This window comes from Panthera leo, chromosome F2, assembly GCF_018350215.1.
Source record: "Panthera leo isolate Ple1 chromosome F2, P.leo_Ple1_pat1.1, whole genome shotgun sequence".
Lineage (NCBI taxonomy): Eukaryota > Metazoa > Chordata > Mammalia > Carnivora > Felidae > Panthera > Panthera leo.
In genome coordinates, this window is record NC_056695.1 from 63,695,006 (window position 1) to 63,716,545 (window position 21,540).

General features: G+C 38.2%; 1 protein-coding gene across 6 annotated transcripts in view; it reads left to right on the forward strand.

The window, feature by feature from the left end:
- Positions 1-21,540, forward strand: part of COL14A1 (collagen type XIV alpha 1 chain) — a 211,852-nt gene that overhangs the window by 105,314 nt on the left and 84,998 nt on the right. For all 6 annotated transcript variants that reach the window (XM_042923826.1, XM_042923825.1, XM_042923829.1 and 3 more), the window contains 9 exons: positions 5,342-5,488; positions 9,390-9,446; positions 10,827-10,966; positions 14,555-14,678; positions 14,893-15,036; positions 16,134-16,298; positions 16,883-16,921; positions 17,056-17,194; positions 21,153-21,295. In XM_042923826.1, coding sequence (XP_042779760.1) covers positions 5,342-5,488; positions 9,390-9,446; positions 10,827-10,966; positions 14,555-14,678; positions 14,893-15,036; positions 16,134-16,298; positions 16,883-16,921; positions 17,056-17,194; positions 21,153-21,295 — 1,098 coding nt within the window. The remainder of the gene's footprint in view (positions 1-5,341; positions 5,489-9,389; positions 9,447-10,826; positions 10,967-14,554; positions 14,679-14,892; positions 15,037-16,133; positions 16,299-16,882; positions 16,922-17,055; positions 17,195-21,152; positions 21,296-21,540) is intronic.

Consider the following 21,540-nt stretch of genomic DNA (forward strand, 5'->3'; position numbering starts at 1 on the left):
CACCCATTTCTCCTACCCCCCCCCCCCCCCCCCCCCCCCCCCCCCCCCCCCCCCCGCCAACACCTGCCTCTGGCCACCATGAGTCTGTTCTCTGTATCTAGGAGCTTGATTTGAGGTGGAGTTTGTTTATTTTACAGAGAAATAAAATCATTATCCTGATTGGTGCCTTTGAAGGACTTGTGGTCAGATGCAGATTCTTCCATGGGGAGATGAGTTTCAGGGCCCCCTCTGTTTTAACTTTGTAGTGTCTCCCATTGGCTACCTATGCTACCTGTGCGAATGTTTAGTCCTTCTATCCCAGAGGAGATACTAGAGAGAAATGGGATCTGATTCCTCCATGTGATGGAGAAAAGCTTTATCCCCGAGTGACATATTTTTTAATGTTTCTGACAAATTCTTACTGTTTGACAGGTAATTTTTTCCAGTTTTTTAAAAAATATAATCCCCATGGTCTGGTCACATTGCACTTGTATTCTGAGATGAAGTCAGTGGAGAGGCCCTCGGCTTTGACCATAATTGCTGGTCAACTCTCTGGGCTTCAGTTTCTCTAAAATTGAGGCTTTTTTTGAGGCTTTTATCTAAGGTAATACCTACAAATTTCCAAGATTTTTGTGAATAAAGTGGCCAGGCTGTATCATTTAGGTTTGTTTGTAAATGGTAGGGATGCAGATAAAAGGAGCTTAAACAAAAGGGTCAATTTATTGACTACTGAGAAGTTTAGAAGTGTCCGGCACCAGGCACATCTGGATCTAAGTGTTCAAACAATGCCATCAAGATGAAGTCTTGCTCCCTTCTCTTGCTCTGTACTCATCCTCGGCCAGATTCTCTGAGTTGGCCCCAGTCGGATCCAGAATGACACCTCCCAGTTTACAGCTTAACCAGCCTGAGTAAAAAAAGAGCTTTTCTTTCTCAATAATTCCAACAAAAGTCCAGGAACTGAGTCATAGTGGCTTGGCTTGGGTCACATGCCCCTAAATCTGTCATTGAGTTCAAGGGCATGAAATAAACCGACTGGTCGGACCTGGTTGCCTCCCACCTCTGTATCTGGAGGGGAGAAGGGTTGTTACTCAGTTTTTTCCCAAATCATAAAGACCAAGAGTGGGGAAAAATAGATTCAAAGAAAGGGAGAATGGTTGCAAGACAGGCAAAAACAACAGATGTCCTCTACCCATTTAATATTATGACTTTTTTTATAGCCAAGAAGGAAAAAAAAAAAAAAAAAAGAAAGAAAGATTACCAGAAGGATGAGGTCCTCTCAGGAGAGACTGAAATAAATCTGTGTTTGAGTCACTCATCCATTTGCCAAATTAAATTGTAGGCTTTTGGTTAATGATAGGACGGACCAAGTCAGAGACTTTTGGTTGGTCTTAGGTAGCTCAGAACTCCAAGAGAGTTTCCGTTAGTTCTGTGGATGCTCTGGAATTCTGTCTCGTTCTCCAAGCTATTTTTGAGTTGACTTGGCATCCAAGGTTGGGTATATCATTTCCCTTTAAGTTCATGTATTTAGATGCCACATGATCCCAAATACTTTATTCCCTTTGTAGTCCCCATAACTTGGTGAATTTCTTGTTAGACTGCTTAAGGAAGATTTCAAAGAATGTTCAACTTGTCTTCTGTCACTGAATGTTGAAATGCCAATTTTGCAGTATCATCAACATAATTGCAGCATAGTGGAGAGCCTCCCTTACCAGACACCAGATCCAAAACAAAAGATCGCATGAAACAAAACATAGTCTCAAGATTAAGCTTTTTGAGGCAGTGACATTATGACCATTTTATTTATTTTTGAATGTTTATTTATTTTTGAGAGAGAGAGCGCGAGTGAGCATGCAAGTCGGGGAGGGGCAGTGACAGGAGGACAGAGGATCTCAAGTGGGCCCTTCCCTAACAGCAGCCAGCCTGAGATGGGGCTCAGACTCAGAAACCACGAGATCATAACCTAAGCAAAGTCAGACGCTTAACCGACTGAGCTACCCAGGTGTCCCGGCAGTGACATTATGATTGTGTGTCAGAGTATTTGAGAGACCTAGAGATTGGAAGCATTTATGTCATAAAATTCCAGCAGAGTATCCTGGATCCTGGATATTCTTTGCTTGTGCATCTCAGTAACTACTCATAGGACATTTTGGTGAGTCAAGCTGGTGGCATCGTTTTCAGCACAATAACCCAGAGAATGTATTTAGCCATGGTTCATAAGAATGAATGCACAAAGACAGAATTTCTTCTCCTGTTCCAAAAAGATAAATTAACTCCTTGCTTTTGGCACAAAGAGTTGAGGAAATCAGTCATCATTTGATCAGTTTAAATGTTTTCTTTTAAGGCTAAGCCATTAGACCTAAATCACACATGCCAAAAGCAACATGGGTACATCCCCATTCATGTAACCCCTCTTTGTTATTATTGGGAATTAAAGTAATATCATTTCCCAAAATTTTACAGTGCCTGTTCCAGTTTTCCCATGGCTTTGAGATTTTTATGTTGTTGCTTAACAGTAAAATCAATTTATATTCTATTGTTGAGGGTTAATAAAGTGCATGAACATCCATGAGAAATAGAGATGACAGAAAAGCACTTTTCTAGAATTGATTCCTGTAGAGTTCCTGGAAGCTTTTATGGAAATGGATAAATATCCATGCCATAAGGGTTTAGAAAATTTTTGTTTTATAGGTGACTCACAAAAGCTTGCAAGAGGCTCCAAAGTTGTGGGTAAGGGTTAGAAAGAAACAGCTCATGTGGGGTCCTGAACCTGGGAACCACAGACTGAACTGGGACGGCAACAAAACAGAGTGCAGGGTTTATGAACATTTCCTTACTATCGAATTCCTATCACAGCAAGATGTAATCTCACAAACACCTGGGAAAATTTTTAAGTCATTTTTAAAATTTATTTTGAGAGAGACAGAAAAAGAGAGAGAGAGAGAACCAGCTAGGGAGAAGCAGAGACGGGGGGCTTACAGAGGATCTGAAGCGGTCTCTGTGCTGACAACAGAGAGCCTGATGCAGGGCTCAAACTCATGAACTGTAGATCATGACCTGAGCCAAAGTCAGATGCTTATCCAACTGAGCCAACCAGGTGCCCCAACAATTTTTTATTTCATCATTTTGTCACATAGATAAGAAAATTTTTGAAGTAGACCTTAAGTCACTCTGAACAAATATATTACTAAAGATTATATGAAGTTCACTTTTGAAACTCCTTTATATTATCAATCATAAAAATAAAAAAATAATTTTCACATTCCATTTAATAAGTGGCTTTAATTTACTTATAGTTTTAAAAATCTTATTTGTATTTTTCAAAGAAGGATTTTGTCCATGGACAAGTTTTAAATGATATATATCATGTCTGTTCTAATAAATGTATGTTATAACACATGTATGTTTTGTTCCATTATATATTAAATTACAGATTGAAATTTAATAGGTATTATTCTTTCAAAATAGAAAAATTAACATTTTTATATTTTGTACTGTTCTGTTTTTGTTTTCTATATTTTATTTATATTTAATAAACTTCAATTAACAGTTTGAAGGAGTTCTTTTTTAACCAGCAAATAATATGTGTAATGTGTTTAATCAATGCAGTTTTTTAACACTGGATTTTTAAATTCCTAGAAATAAAGTTATATAAGGCATTAAGTAGATGGATACAACTTATGGGTAAAACTAAGATCAATCTAGATCTTTTTAAATAATTGTTCTTTTCATGGTAGCATCAATTCTTCCTTTTAACCAATTAACCATGTAGTATAAAATAATAAATGCTCTATGCCAATGAAGAAAACCCATTTGAGACTCTTTAGTAATTAAAGCCACCAAGGTAGGCAGCTTTGTCCAATGGAGTGATAAAGCCCTGACACGTAAGGGGTCCTCATCTGACCTCTGCAAGCTATCATGTTTGCTCATTTCATATGCACTCAGCCTCTCTGAAACTTTTATTTAGAAAAAGCATTTAGCTTACATTATTTTATGATATATTAATGGAAATTAAAGCAGTGTCCTCTGAGACTGTGATTTAGAGTTCTGAATTTAATTTCAGTTCTGCTACTTAGCCATATGGACTTGATTAAGTTACTAACTTTTCTGGCCTTCGGTTTCTTGTCTCTAGATTGGAGCAATTATAACTATTATAAGGATCAAATGAGCCGATACATGTAAAATCTTTAGGATAGTGCCTGGCACATGGTCAATGCTCATTCAATGCTGGCTAATATTATCTTTCTGGTTATTGTATCACTAAATACAAAGCACAGAACCTGGCACATAGTAAGCCCTCAGAAAATGATGAGTATAATAAATCCAACTACCCTAGACTCCAGACCCAAGGGCCAGCACTAATTTCTCCAGAAAGGCGAAGCAATCTTGCTGTGAGTATGGGAATAAAGAAAGTAGCCAACAGTTAATCAGGTCTGCTAGGTTCTTTGTGCTTCTGCCATGGTGGAGACAAGAAAGAGAAGGTTCTTTGTGGAGATGGCTGTATACTGCTGTCTTCTTCGTAGAACAAACAGAACTTTGGAACTAGGGCCTTGAGCCACTGAAGCACCATGTTTTACTTACTCAGTTGTGATTTTGAAAGAATAGAAAATGATTTTCAGAGTAGAGGCAGCTTTCTCCAAGCTTCCTAGGAGTCTTTATTGCAGTTGAAAGAAATCATGAGTGTTGGTTAAAAATTAAGGCTGAGAGGTAGGAAATCGGACATTCTGAGGACTTCCTGGCTGTCTCAGTGATGCTCTAAGCTCTTGCCTGCATTTGTAGCAGTTCTGAAAATAATCTGTGGATGAAGTTCCGGAAACCCTGGAGGAACACCTCTTCATCCACAGGCATAAGGATTGCCTAGCATCCTATAATTTCTAACTCCATACCTATATTTTTAGGCCACTGCCAAGAAGGGCATCTTTTTGCATGGTAGTAAGTTGTATGGGGCCAAAAGGATGTATCTTTTTGTCGATTTGTAACTGGTTGACTGTATTCTGGAGAATCATGTTTGTAAAAGAATATTCTAATTTCTAAAAAATATACTCACCTCCACACCAAGAGATCCAAGGTATCAATTACGATGTGCACACACAATTATATGCATTAATAATTTGCCATTAAAGGGTTGATCTCTGGAGTCTTTTATTCTCATTTTTTTTAACATAGAAAATGTGATTTTTCAATTACAAAAAAATCAGTGGATGTATTAACTCTTTAGGAAAAGATACAGCACCTAAACAAGTGTAATTTGTTCTGAAGTTATCTGATTAGGCCATGCATAGTAAGTGTTTCAGAAGCAAGTTATCTACTGGTAGCTGTTTTTAAAAATTTCATGCGTGTACATTTTGCTCCACTTTGATTTTAGATACAAAAAAGCAAGAATCCACTGTGGGCGGAGGGACAACCAGGCATTGCTTCTACGGACTTCAGCCTGATTCAGAATATAAAATCAGTGTTTACACAAAACTTCAGGAGATTGAGGGACCCAGTGTCAGCATAATGGAAAAAACACGTAAGTTAAGTGTGTCCTCTCCTGATCCCTGTCTCTGTGAACAAACAGTATTTTAGGCATCCTGTTTTGATTCAAAAACCTTATTCCATTTAGAAAAATGTTAGCTATTGCTGCCCAGGAATATCTGTAATACAAGTTTTTGGTCCTCTTCTCCAGTCCCATAATTCACCGCATGTGGCCCACTGATGTCATCTGTATGGGTTTTTTCCATCCTCCATATGCTTCACAAGGGACTATAAGGCCATATGATAGCAAAGTGCTTGAAACAATGACCTATATTGTGATCTATATCCATAAGAAACTTTTGTGGTATGTGGAGTGTGAAATGAAGTTTAAGGACCGGGTCCTGACATTCAAACAATGGCATATTACCACAGCTATGAGGTGGGAATGGAGCCAAGATGTTCCAAATGGCTGACCCTCGAGTTATTGCCTACTTAAGAGGCTCTTGCACTTTTTCCAAGTTGGCTGCAGATCTGATGTACTGAAGGGAAAGGCAAAGTATAAAATTAAAACAAAGCACTTTTTACATGTTCTAAAGACCAAGGAGAGTGTCAACTTCTTGGAATGGCTTTTAATAAAGGATTCCTGACGTAAAGGCCACAAACATGAGAATGGTTTTAATTGTAGTGAATTCTGGGAAAACGTTTGTGGGCTAACTCAGGATCTTGAACTTAGGCTCGAAGTCTCTGACGATTTATATCTGAATAGGTGGAAGGCGATGGGTTTTCTTGGTAGCCCCTCTATCATGTGTCTGACATTTGGAAAGTTCTATTGTCTATGTGGTCTGGCATAAGCAGGAAGAAATCATCAACAATGCGTGACCTTCAAATGAAAGCGTAATAAATGGAATCATCCATTTTTTTTTCAGATATAAAGACTTCATTTCATAACTCTAAAATAGAGTTTGCATGTGCACTATATCTGCATTTTATATTGCGTATGTAGTTTTGAGGTGTAACCTATATATCATAAAAGTCACCTATTTTAAGTGTACAATTCAATGATTTTTAGTACATTCCAAGAGTTGTATAGTCAATACTACAATCCAGTTTTAGAACATTTCTGTCCACCCAAAGAGATCTTTCATACCCATTCACAGACAATCCTCTGTGTTTAACCTCAGGCAACTTGCTTTCTTTTCTTACACATTTGCATTTTCTGGACACTTTATGTAAATGGAAATAAGGAATATGTAGTCTTTTGCATCTGACATCTTTCACTTAGCGTGTGTTTTTGAGGTTTATTCATGTTGTAGGATGTATCAGTAGTATCTTTCTCTTTATTGCTGATTAGAGTTCTGTTTTATAGATAGAGAGGATCATATAATTTTAAAGTTATTAGGCTCCTGGTAGTGCACAAGATTTAGAGTCAAACAGGCTTGGTTGGGACTCTTTCTCACATTTACGGCCTTGGGCATTTCTACATCACTGAGCTTCTCTTTGCTCGGCAGTAAAATTTAATACCTACTATCTCATGTCATATGGTGGTGAAGATCCAAGAGAACCTGTTGAGGAAATTTTCTACCTGTATCTTATTGAACAAGTATTTGTTATCACCATGACTTTCTTCTTAGAAGTCACAAACTGATACTCATGGGTTAGATATCACCATCAGATATGTTTTCTCTGAGCCATACTTCCCTGCCCCCCGCCCCCCCAAGTTTTAAAGTATTTGTTGAAGGTTCAAAAGATTTGACAACACAGGACAGGCATATATCCTCATGGTGCTAATCTGCTGAGACCAACTGCTGTCTCTTTTTACACAGTAAATGTGCTCTCAAGTTTGCCACTCAATGTTTAGGCTAGTTCTTTGCTCATATTCATTACTTGCACGACCTCTAAAAATTTTTGAGTTTGCGATCCCTGGTCTATTTCAACTCCCCCTAACCCTAACTCCACAACTGTTAACTACCAACCCAGGGTTAATTTGGATAGCTCTGTGTGATGTAAATGTTTTCCTTATATTGGGGATGTCTATCTTCTTGTAGCTTCTACCCACTGGTTCTAGTTCAACCTTTGGAAGCAATGCAGATCAAGACTGCTCTGTCTTCTATGTGACAACTGCTCATGTATTGAAGTCAAGGGCCATCTGTATGCCACGTGGAGAATATAAATATGTGTTAATAGTTCATTGTGGTTCTTCCCACCCAAAAGATTCTTTGGCCAGATGTTCTGCCCAAACATATTGATCTGTCTGCCATTGCTTCTCATTGATTTGGTTCTTAGGATTTAGAACTTAGGATATGCCTCAATTTTCCACATTAAAGAAGATGGACAATTATAAAGATGACCCATTACTTCCACAGATTTTAAGATAAATAAATCTGGCTATGGAAGCATTTTATGGTGTTTTCAAGAGAGGTTTACAATCCTAGTTTTGGTATTAAGATAGCTCAATTTGTATTTTATTTTTGAAATGTTTTAGCTTCAAAAATTGTCTCTAAAGGATAAAAATGATGTGTGTATATATATATACATGTGTATATATATATACACACATATATACATATATATATACATATATACATATATATATACATATATATACATACATATATATATATATATATATATATATATATATATATATACATAATAATGCAACAAAGGTATAAAGCACTTTGTTGACCTCCCTCTTTCCCCATTCTTTCTTCCCAGCTTGGTCTCCTTCAAGAAATTCTACCTGATAGATTCTATCCAATCTATATCTATATAGACATATATAGATATATTGATATATATCATATATATATATATATATATATATCAGATTTTTTTATGTTTCACAAATGGGATCATACCATGGTATTATATGTCTTGCTTCATTTCACATACTAATTAATCTCAGTTTCCATATCAGTAATATACAGTTATCTCATTTTTTAATGTTGATTTTACTTAAATAATTTCATTTGATTGTCTCTTAGAATTGGAAAAGACCTTAAAATTAAAATTCATCTCTTCCAACCTTCCTGCCAGTGAAGGAATTCTGTTTACAACCATCCTGAAAAATAATCAGTCTGCCTGAACTCAAATCTTTCCCGCTGTTTTTGTGCTTACTATCTCCAGAGCGAATGGCTATGCTTAGTTGAGAGATTTCCCTCAAATTAAACTAAGATAAGAAAAAGACATTTCTCAGTTTTTCTTAAACTTTTAGTGTCAGATGAGAATAAGAAAAGAATATAGTAACATTTAGGATGTTTACCTAATGATGCCATAATTTTTTTGCCCTTTGCCACATGAACGGCTATGATAGTCACCGCTCTCACTGAATTTTCCTCTGTTCCTTTTCGTTAACCACACTTTGCATATTACATGAACTTCTCATCCCTCCTCATCCAGGTTAAACTGATGTGGACACACGGTAGTCTCCCAATGTCCTGCCATTTGGTCCTCAGAACTGAAAGTTTTCCAGATTCAGTCTGAGCAGAACAGAGAGCAAATTAGATTCCACTGGGGACCATATCTGGGGGATGCAGGGTGAGAAAGGAGAGAGGGCTATTGAGCGAGGATTGATGGTCAGTCCTTAGTTAGGCAGAATGAAAATGACGTTTATTATATGTGTGAAAGCAGCCAGAGACTAATCTGAAATAGGTTGGCAAGATTCTTGCCTTAAATCAGCATTAGAACCACTTTGTAGTTGACAGTTTGATTGCATTGACTCCTGCTGGGTAAACTGAATTGTGGCAAAATGGTATTTCAAGCTTTCAGTCTGAGTTTTAGGGGATGGAGGGAGCCAGTTTTCACAGGCTGAGGCTGATTTATAGTAGTCGCTAAATTCTCCAAGAAGACAATAGTCAAAATCATTGACTTTCCTGAAGAACTATGACTCCATGACCTCCCTCTCTTCACCACATATGTGATGGCTAATTGATGTTCTCTTGCCCTCTCCTTTACAGAATCACTTCCTACAAAACCACCTACTTTTGCTCCGACCATTCCACCAGCCAAAGAAGGTAAAAGAATAATATTGATAATGCTGTGATTTTAGGTTTAGGGTTTCTGTTGGGTTTGTTTATTAAACAAACATTAAAAAGTAGAAAAGAGTACAAAGAAGAAAATTAAAAACACAATTTCATATCCCAGAGGTAATTCCTTCGTGCATTTTGGTGTATTTTTGCCCTCTGATTAAGTAAAATTTTCATTTTGAGTATATTTTCAAATAGATTTTGCTCTCATTTCAAAGTTGGAATCTAATCTTGATTTAATTTTTCCTTGGACACAGAGGACGGGGTTTTCTTTAATAAGCTTATAATTAGCATATCTTGTGATCCTTTTTAGCTTTAAATTCAAACCATAAATTTATAAAATTTTATTAATCTCAGAATTTAAGAGAACAACCACACCAGATCCTGGAGTATTACCTCACCTGGAGATGGTTTATTCTATATTATAAATAGCTTTGAGGGAATAAAGTTGCACTTAATAAAATAAAAACCCAGTGTGTTTTTTTTTCCCTAAAGAAAGGAGAAAGGCACATTATCTCATAGAATATTTGTGTGCAGCTGGCCTAAGTTTAAAAGATTCAGATTATTGAAGATTAAATTGTTTGTTTCATCATAAAACAGAGTTAGCCACAATGATCCATACTAATAAGGGGAAGAGAGGCATAGATAATCTGAAACAACACAGGATACCAACAAAGGACTACTAAAAAATGCTTTCAGTAGAGTAGGTTTTTCTTGGTGTGTTTTTTGCTTGTTATGTTGAAATCAGTAATACCTACTGATAATAGTTTCCCTGGGCTAGCATTAGGGTACATTTCCTGACATGTACCTATGGGTGGCAGGAAAGTATAGAGAGAATTGTAGAGCAGGGCTGAAATCTTGCTTATGGCCTCAGCCCAAATGCATACCACGTTGTAGATTAATCTGCTTCCATTGTGTCCCGTGGTTTTCTTCTGAATTTGAATTTCTCTGAAGTTACTGACTCAATAAGCAGAGGACAGGGTGCTCAGAGTAATAGTTTGGGCTTTCTTTTAATAAGTGAGCACTAGAGAGCATTTGTTGATACTTCTGTCTCTAAATTGCTTTAGTCCCTCATTTTTCTATTCTTTCATTTTCTGTTTTTGGGGACTGAGATTGGTGGATCTTTTTTTTCCTCTTCTGATTCCACCTGTTTGATAAAAGCTTCTCAGTCGTGAATAGGAAGTTGACCATAGGAAAGAAATGATTGTCAGGAAGTGTAATGATTAAGAGCTTAGAATATTATTATTTATACCTTTTCTATGGGAATGGGCTCTAGTTACCAGAAGGAAAAGATCATCTACTTTGTTGATTTGACAACTACTATGTTTTCTCCTTATCTCTGATTCAAAATTCATTCTTGGTCTTTAGTATGTAGAGCTGCCAAGGCAGACCTGGTGTTTATGGTGGATGGATCCTGGAGTATTGGAGATGAAAATTTCAATAAGATCATTAACTTTCTGTATACCACTGTTGGAGCCCTGAACAAGATTGGTGCAGATGGAACTCAAGTAAGGCTAATAGAACAATCTTTTTTTTTTTAATAATTTTTTTATTAAGCTTATTTATTTATTTTGAGAGAGAGAGAGAAAGAGCAAGTGAGCATGAGTGGGGAAGGGGCAGAGAGAGAAGGAGAGAGAGAGAATTCCAAGCAGGCTCCGCACTGTCAGTGAAGAGCCCAATGTGGGGCTTGAACTCACAAACTGTGAGATCATGACCTGACCCAAAATCAAGAGCCAGATACTCAACCAACTGAGCCACCGAGGCACCCCCATAAAACAATCTTTAACTCATTCTATGTATTAAAAAAAAAGTATCCCAAGCTATTGTTAGGGCTAGTTGATATGAGTAATATAATGATCGGATTTGACCTTGAATGAGAGAATGGACAAGTCTGAGTTTGGAAGCAGCTTACTGATGCCTGACAGAGCTTGGGAAGATGCTAATCCTTAAAAGCTATTGAATTCAGCAAACTAAGACAAGTTGGAATGGCCACATCAGTAGATGTTTATGTACACAACAAAGTAGCTCCTCTAAGGATATACCCAATATTTTCCCTGCCCTCAAGGACATTAAAATCTTGAAAGAGAGGGTTATGGCCACAAATTACTGTAGATCAAGTAACACATAAAGCAAATCAAATTTATTCATTCAATCAAATAAATATTTATTGAGGATTTATTCTGGTCAGGTAGAGTATACTGTCACAATGATCATGACAACATCCCCAGTTTCAGAGTGCTCATCTTCTTAAAGGCAGGAAGAGGATGAGGATGAGAGGCAGATGTAAAACAGGAAACAAATAAATTCATAAAGTAGGGATGCAAACAGGGTGCCTGGGTGGCTCAGTTGGTTGAGCGTCCGACTTCAGCTCAGGTCATGATCTCACAGTCCGAGAGTTTGAGCCCCAAGTCGGACTGTGTGCTGACAGCTTGGAGCCTGGAGCCTGCTTCAGATTCTGTGTCTCCCTCTCTCTCTGCCCCTCCCCCACTCACACTCTGACTCTCTCTCCTTCAAAAATAAATAAACATGAAAAAAAATTTAAAAAGTAGGGATGCAAGCTATGAAAACAGTTATATGATTTAAGTTCACTGAAGATTCTTTTAAACTGCGTGGTCAGCAAAGACCTCTTTGAAAGGTGGCCTCCAAACTGAGATGTGGATGATGTGAGGAGGAGCCCGAAAATAGAATTTCCAGAAAGGGAAGGTAGGAAGTACAAAGGGCCCAAGATGAAAATGAGTTTTGGGGCTTCAGATGCTAAAACTTGTGGCTAGGACATAGTGGGTAGGCATATAGGGGGTAGGAAACAAGGTGGAAGAAAAAGAGAAAGCCAGATCATCTTAATTCTTGTGAAACATTGAAGGAATTGATGTCATCACAAATGCGGTGGGAAGCCGCTAGAAAGCTTTAAGGAGAGATCCGATGTGCTTTTTTTTTTTTTTTAATGTTTATTTACTTTCGAGAGATAGGGAAGAGCATGAGCAGGGGAGGGGCAGAGAGAGAGAGACACAGAATCCACAGCAGGCTCCAGGCTCTGAGCTGTCAGCACAGGGCCCGATGCAGGGCTCGAACTCACCAACCGTCAGATCATGACCTGAGCCGAAGCCAGATGCTCAACCGACTGAGCCACCCAGGCGCCCCCCGGTGTGCTTTTTCAAAAAAGGTCATTTTTGGCTTTTGTGGAGGGAATAGTCACACGGGTAAGAATAAGAGTGGAAGCGGCAAGACTCTTTGGGATGCTGCTCTCATGGTCCAGCGCAGAGATGAGGGAGGCCTGGGGGTGGGTGGTAGCAAGGAGATGCATGGATAGGAACAGATTTGGAATAGATTATGAAGGAATGGCTAGGAACGTGGGATGTAAGGGGAACCATAAGAGAGAAATAGATAAAGTGCTGAGGCATTTCGGGGAAGAAGAAACTTGTTGGGAAAAGCAGAGACAGGGCCAGTTCTCTAGAGATGGTGGTCTCCTTGGCTGTGGACCTTGATAAGCCGGTGGCAACTGAAGTCTCACATGATCAAAGAAAGCACTTTGAAGATGCTGTATTTACTCCCTCCATCATCATTCTGAAAAACAAACAAAACCCCAATAAATTAAAAGTGGCTCCAGAGTTCCACTGGAATAAAAGCAAACTGTAAGAAATGAAGCCAGGGAGGTTTTTATTGCAGTATTTAAGAACACAGATTTTGAAGTAGGATTTATCTGGCTTTGACTGTGGGTTCTGCCAGTGGCCACTTTTGGGATTTGGGGTAAGGTAAGGGGCTTTTGAGTGCCTCCATCTCCTCGTGTGTAAAACAGTGGAAGAGTAGTAATTACTTTACAGGTTTGCTTCATGAGGAAAGCCTTGTAAATAATCCACCGCCAATTATCTGACATTTGTCCAATTACAGGGGTGCTTTTTTTCCGTCTGTCAAATGACATAGCAAAAGGCCTACATACTATAGAGAGAGTTTTGTGAGCCTAAGGGAGATTTTAAGAGATTAACTGCTTTCACAGGGCGCCTGGTTGGCTCAGTCAGTTAAGCATCTGACTGGCTCAGGTAATGCTCTCACGGCTCTGGAGTTCAAACCCCATGTCAGGATCTGTGCTGACAGCTCAGAGCCTGGAGCCTGCGTCAGATTCTGTGTCTCCCTCTCTCTCTGCCCCTCCCCTGCTGACAGTCTGTCTCCCTCTGAAAAATAAATAAACATTAAAAAATTTAAAAATAAAATAAAATAAATTGCTTCCATGGAATATTACTCAGTGGTCAAAAAAGAATGAAATCTTGCCATTTGCAACAACATGGATGGAACTAGATTAGAGTGTATTATACTAAGTGAAATAAGTCAGTCAGAGAAAGACAAATCTAAGATTTCACGCATGTGTGGAATTTAAGAAACAAAACATATGAACATAGGGGAAGGGAAGGAAAAATAAGATAAAGACAGAGAGGGAAACAAACCATAAAAGACTCTTAAATACAGAGAACAAACTGAGGGTTGATGGAGGGGAGGTGGGTGGGGGGATGAGCTAATTGGTGATGGGCATTAAGAAGGGCACTTCTTGGGATGAGCACTGGGTGTTACATGTAAGTGATGAATCACTAAATTCTATTCCTGAAATCATTATTACACTACATGTTAACTAACTTGGATTTAAATTTAAAAAGATAATAATAAAATAAAATAAAACAAAATAGACTGTTTCCTGGGGCGTCTGGGTGGCTCAGTTGTAAAGTGTCTGATTATTGATTTCAGCTCACGTTATGATCTCACAATTCGTGGGCTTGAACCCTGTGTAGGGCTCAGCGCTGACAGCGTGGAGCCTGCTTGGGATTCTCTCTCTCCTTCTCTATGCCCTTCCGCCACTCTTTCTCTCTCTCTCTCAAAATAAATAAATAAACTTAAAAAAACTGCTTCTTGAAAAATACTTAGAGAACAAACATGCTCTTTAATGTGTTGTCAGATTTGGTATGTAACCTGTGTAAAATTTTAAGCCAAGGAAATTGTGTTTGGGTTAAAAAGGAAATTAAAATTATAGGTGAATCATGCCATTGTGTGTGCTCTTTGGCCCAGGGAAAGTTCTTTATATATGTGAAAACAAATACATCTTCTCTCTCCAGGTTGCAATCGTTCAGTTCACTGATGACCCCAGAACAGAATTTAAACTAAACGCCTACCAAACCAAAGAGACCCTTCTTGATGCAATTAAACATATTTCATACAAAGGAGGAAATACCAAAACAGGTAAGAACAACAACAACAACAACAAAAACTCAGCAAAGACCCAAAGTAATTAATTACTAGTAATTACTGATATGACAATTTTGGAGGCATAGTAATATAGATTTTTTTGAAAAAGATTTTTCACTCATCTAAGAATTTCCTTCCCACCCTTCCCTCCCCAATAAAACAAAAGTGGGAAGGAATAAAATTGAACTGTTGTCTTCCTTTGTTTCAGGAAAAGCAATCAAGCATGTCCGAGATAGTCTGTTTACTGCAGAGTCAGGTACCAGGAGAGGCATCCCAAAGGTCATCGTGGTCATAACTGATGGCAGGTCACAAGATGATGTGAACAAAATCTCTGGGGAGATGCAATCAAATGGTAAGTTTTACACAGATAAATAGTAGTGGCCACCAGTCATGTTGCCATTGTTTGTGGGTACAAATTTATAGGCTACATCGGAATGACTTTAATGTTTCTAAATCTTTCTTAATATTTAATCTAAACCTTTCTTAATATTAACTGGACAATGTAGTTTTTAAAAACTTTCCAGGTTATAAATCTATTATTTTGCTGTATTTTCCCTAATACTTTATTTACATACAGGACACCCTATATAAGAAATTATAGCAATTAAGTGCATTACTGTGAAAAGGCCCATTATAAAGGGCCAGGGAGGGACCCTGATCGCAGGAACTCCTCAAGCCTCCTCATCTGTAAAATGGAAATTCTCCTTGGATTATCATGAAGATTACATTATTTTTTTAAATTTCTTTTTTAATGTTTATTTTTGAGAGAGAGAGGGAAAGAGAGACAGAGACAGAGACAGAGCGTGAGCCGGGGAGGGGCAGAGAGAGAGGGAGACACAGAACCCAAAGCAGGCTCCAGGCTCTGAGCTGTCAGCACAGAGCCCAATGTGGGGCTCAAACTAACAAACCATGAGATCATGACTTGAGCTGAAGTAGGACGCGTAACCGACTGAGCCACCCAGGCGCCCTGAAGATTACATTATTTAAGACATGCCTGGCAAATAGTAGGTTAATATTTATTTGCATTGAAGCATGACCCATTTCAGGCTGCTAAACCTATTAATATCTGGGCTTTTACATGGAAAAAAGAAAACTAAGATAAAGTTTCTCTGTTTCAACTCCATTTCATCCCATAAATCTTAAAATAATTATTATATATATGTAGAATAAAGATGTTCCTCCAATGGCAACGATATCGTCTCAAGCACTAATTGGGGCATTGACCACCCTGGGTTTCTTTAAGATGGAAAACCGCCTCAGGGATGATGGAGTCATCATCATGTAGTGAAATATGTGCATGCAGAATTCTGGTGGACTGTGGAAAATGACTTTTCCACCCCCCACCCGGCCTCCTTCATAAGCACATTTTAAATATTGGAACGTGTCTTATATTGCATTATTTGTATCTTGTACAGTTTGAAGTAATCGAAATCCCTTCCCCTTCCCCAGGCTACAGCATCTTTGCTGTTGGTGTGGCCGATGCGGATTACTCAGAGCTGGTTAGCATTGGCAGCAAGCCCAGCTCACGGCATGTCTTCTTCGTGGATGACTTTGACGCCTTTAAGAAAATTGAAGATGAGTTGATTACTTTTGTCTGTGAAACCGCATCAGCAAGTTAGTTCTTTGGAATTTGTACTTCACTCATGTTGCTTAATGGTTGAAATATTTAATACCGGTTAAATCATGAGTCCTGTCTTGATCCAAGGAAAGGGTATTGACTCGCAAGCTGTTTATTATGCGGACATGAAGTTTTGTGGTTTTGAGCATTGGGAAGTAAACCTCCCCTCTCCCTGTTTTCGGGTTTTAGGTAAAGACTTTTCCTAATGAGGGGAGAGTCTGTGCCTAAAAACAGCCCTGCTTAAAAGCTGCAGCAAATGGTTTCAAATGTATTAAGACTGCTCATCAGGGTAGCACATTAGAAGTGAGACTTCTCCCAACACGTGCTCTCAAGAGACCACCATAGATTTTAATAGACGCGTGAGAGGAGAAGGAAGCCTTGTCCTTTTGGTTGTAATGGGCCAAGCGAGAGCATTTCAGTCTTTAGGAATCCACAGAAAACCATAGCCACATCTGGTTTGGATTCCCTTCACAGTTGACTTCCGCAAAGATTATGTTAGCTTCCTGTTCTGAGGATGGGGAAAGAATATGTTTGGAAAATATCTAAATTAGTGTTTTATATTGTTTGTTTCATTTCCTAGCCTGCCCACTGGTGTTCAAGGATGGCATTGATCTTGCAGGTATGCATTATCACAATTTTTCCAAAAGCAAATACATTAGCTCTCATTTGGGGTCCAGAATTTTTTCATAGACTGATTTTGAAATTTAAAATCCTTAAATGCCTGTGTTTTTCTTTCTTTCTCTCTCTTTTTAGGATTTAAGATGATGGAAATGTTTGGTTTGGTTGAAAAGGATTTTTCATCTGTGGAAGGGGTTTCTATGGAGCCTGGTACCTTCAATGTGTATCCCTGTTACCGAATTCATAAAGATGCCTTGGTTTCCCAGCCAACCAAGTACGTTTCCATTGCAAGATGTTAAAGCCAATCATTTGTTACTATAGCTCAACGTGAAAATTGTGTCAACTTGAAATACGCTATAATAGTTCCCAGTAGGATTTTCCATGATGATAAAAACAGGTGATGTTCAGATTACTTTGTTTAGTAACCTCAGACTCATGCATAATCCTGGTTGAATTTTAATATCTGTTAGTCTGAGGAAATGTATATAGATAGCTTACACTTACCTAGAGCTGCTGTATACCAGGCATCATTCTAAGTGATTATGTATATTAACTCACTCAAAGCTCCAAACATTTCTATGGATTAGATTCAGTTATTGTCTCAATTCTGCAAATAATAAAACTGAAGCACAAAGAAGCTAAAAGACTTGAATGAGATCACATGGTTTGTTTACTGAAAATACTGGGATTTGCACTTGGCAATCAGGCCCCAGGGCCCACACCCTGAACCATTTCATGCCAGTGCCGTGAATTCAGCTGATTTTTAATCTTTGAGAGATCACAACAGCAACTCCATATAGTTGAAAAGTAGTGTCGGGATTATGTAAAAATCACATTATCTACTCGCTTTACAGTTTGTGATGCACCTACGGATTCTTGCCCATTTATAGCAATTCTGCAAACTCTGGGGGTACTTGAGATTGCAGGTTGGGAATTCCTGGTTCAAGGAATCATCTCTCAAGATGTTGGATATTTTACATTCCAAATCAACATTTGTTTTTGTCTCCAAATGCCTTCAGTATTGTAATGTAAAACATTTTCAAAGTCCAGATTTTGATGTAGTGCATGCGTGTGCATGAAAAAATGGGAGAGAACGTATTAGAGTATTAAACTCATCTATCCAATTTATCCACAAGTTGCTTTTCCATCTTCTTCAAAATATTATTTATTAAATTCTAGCCTATTACAGTAGTATCCAAGTTATTGTGTTGTGCTTCATTTGGGGGAATAATATTTGAAATGAGGTCTCTATTAGTAATTTAAACTATTTACTGTTAAAAGTATAGCTTCATTTTCTAGAAAATTGTTATAAATGCCTTTGACCTATATAGAATATATGTGGTTTTCGTTTTTTTGTTTTCTTTTTTTACGTAGTCTAGGAATGAATATTAAATTTGTTTTTACATTTATTTATTTTTGAGAGACAGAGAGAAACGGAGCACAAGTGGGGGAGGGGCAGAGAGAGAGGGAGACCCAGAATCTGAAGCAGGCTCCAGGCTCTGAGCCGTCAGCCCAGGGCCCGATGCGGGGCTTGAACTCACGAACCGTGAGATCATGACCTGAGCCAAAGTCGGACGCTCAACCGACTGAACCACCCAGGAGCCCCTAGGAATGAATATTAAAATGGATATTTGAAAAGTTCTTCCTGGAAGCCTAGCCAAAAATGAGAATTGTCAAAGGGAAGATCCTCTGCCCCACTGAAATGGCTCATCCAGTGGGCAATGCCGTCCAGTTGCTAAATCCATTCAATGGCTCCCAGCCCTCATCTCACTCCACCTGTCACCAGCATTTGACAATTTCTCACTTCCTCCTCCAGGTTTCACTCTCCTCATTGGACTTCTGGGACACACCCTCTTGAGTTTCTGTCTACATTACTGGCTGTTCCATTTCAGTGCTGCCTCTTCTTGCCTCCACTTCTTCATGTTGGAGGGATTAGGCCTGGATCCTTGTTTTCCCTGTCTATACCCTGATGATCTTTTGAATAGTATTCAGCATTGTTTATATGCCAATGACTCCTAAATTTGTATTTCCAGTCTAGACCTATTTCCCCAATTTAGACCTGTGTGTGTAATGGTGTACTAGACATCTTGCTTGGATATCTAAATGGGCATTTCAAACTTTGCATGTTCAAGACCACATCCCTGACCCTCACTCCAGAACCAGCTTCACTTATTACCTTTTTCATCTTAATGGCAACTACATCTAATTAGTTTGTCATGCAAAATATTTGACACTTGCTCTCATGCTCTATATCCATTCTACTGAGGAATCCTGTTGTCTGTGCCTTCTCATCACCTCCATTGCCTTCACCCCATATGAGGCACTGTCATCTCTTCCCTAGATCACTGAAGCAGGCTTTTAATGCTTCCTGCTCCTACTTTTGCTTTCCCAGAGTCTATTCCCCAGGAAGCAGTCAGAGTGATTCTTTTAAAATGTAAATCATGCCATTCCAAAATCTGAAATTGATTCTCCATTCCCCTTGAATTAAAAGTCAAAGCTCTTGAATGGCCCATCTGGCTCAACCTTATCTGGGTACCTATCACCTCTTTGACTTTACTTCCTCTTCTTACCTGTCTCCTTCAGTCCATTCTCCAGACACATCAGGCACACTCCGTTTTGGTGTCTTTGTAGTAGGTGGATGTCTTTGTCTTCTTTGAGTTTTTCTTCAGATATAACCTTTTCAATGAACCTTTGCTCAAATGTAACCTTCTCAATGATCTTTGAAGTGAAACCAGCAGTGATGACTTCAATTAACATTGCAAAATAGTACATTCCAGCATTCCCAATCCCTATTAAACAGCTCTATTGTTCTTGTTTTGTTTTTTGTATGGCATGTTTGCCTTCTAATACACTGTTTAATCCATGCTGCTGGAATTTAATGTTTCTACAAAGAGAGGAACATTGTTGGTTTTATTCATTGACATAGCTTAAGTGCCTATTACAATGTCTGGCACATAGTAGGCACACAATAAATGTTAGATGAATGAATGAACTAATATATAAACAAAATGAATGAAATGAAACATTTTTATCTATTCAAATCAAACTTTCATTTTCAAATTCATGCTAAATTCCCATATTCTCAAATTTATCCACTGTTATGGGGCTCCTACATGTGGAAAGGGCTCTATTTGTTGCTTCAAGGAAAAAGTTTAAAGTATATAAGAGATCCACTTAATTGTTAGAGAGAGATAAGCTGGCGTAGCAGGTGTGGTTTCCTGGAGGCAGATCCAGAGGTGGAGACAAGGATGCAAGGAAGTTGACGTGGGTATACTCTCCTGCAAGGGAACAGAAAGAGGTGAGATGAGACAAAAGAGAGAAATGAAGCTATGAAGCAATATCAGTGAGACTCTCAGTTGTTCCACATATAGGAGTTCTGAAAATGGAGCTACCTCGACTGGAATGAGAGGCTCTGGTCTTCATATGCCCTCAAACACCAGCTATTGAAACAGCTGCCAAAAAAAGTTGGCATGACTTTGGGGGAGGCTTTTCTTCTGCTGAGGCAGTTTTAGAAGCAAGTTGGTATTCGAGAGTTGTCTACACACATCACTCCCAGAAGCAGGAGTTACATATTCTCAATTCTTGAAGGTAGATCTGGAATGGTACATCCCAGCACGAAGCATGGACAAGAATGCAACTAACTACAACTTACAGTAGAAAGTGCAAATGTCTTTATAAAACGACTGTAGTTGAGATGAGCACTAGGTGTTATATGTAAGTGATGAATCACCGAATTCTACTCCTGAAACCATTATTACATGATATGATAACTAACTTGGACTTAAATAAAATGAAAAATAAATAAATAAAAAGTCTGTACATAAACATTATTTATAATACCAAAACTTTTGAAATGACTTAAATGTTTGATAAGAAGTGACCAGTTAGATAAATTACAGAACAGCCAGACAAGAAAAGATTGTACAGACGTTAAACATCATACTTTAAAAAAAAAAAAAAAATTGAAGGAAATACGAACGGTGTAGTAATTGCTGCTAAGAAGAAAGAAGGGGTAGCATTATATAGATTGGAGAAATACTTACAGACATTCTTTAAAAACTGGAGGGAAATGTACCGCATCAAAACAGTGGTCACCTCCATGGGATTAATGGTGATCTGTTATTTTTTTTTCTGTTTTTCCTAAATGTTTTAAGTGTATTTGCTTTTATAATCAGATAAATAACTTTTTTTAAAGGGATGCAATAAATGGTTTTTTTTTTCCCATTTTTCAGGTATTTGCATCCAGAAGGATTGCCCTCTGACTACACAATGAGTTTTCTATTCCGGATTCTTCCTGACACTCCAGAAGAGCCATTTGCTCTTTGGGAGATTTTAAATAAAAATTCTGACCCATTGGTTGGAGTCATTTTGGATAGTAAGTGTATCTATTTACATATTTGCACCCACATGTGTGAGTAGTGTGTATAACATACCATGCTGTCTTGCCTGTTTTGTGTACGATTGGCCTTGAAGAGCATGGGTTTGAACTGCCTGAGTCCACTTCCACAAGGATATTTTTTGGTAAATGTAGCGCAATATTGTAAGCACGTTTTCTCTTCCTTATAATTTTCTTCATAACATTTTATTTTCTCTAGCTTCCTTTATTGTAGGAATACAATA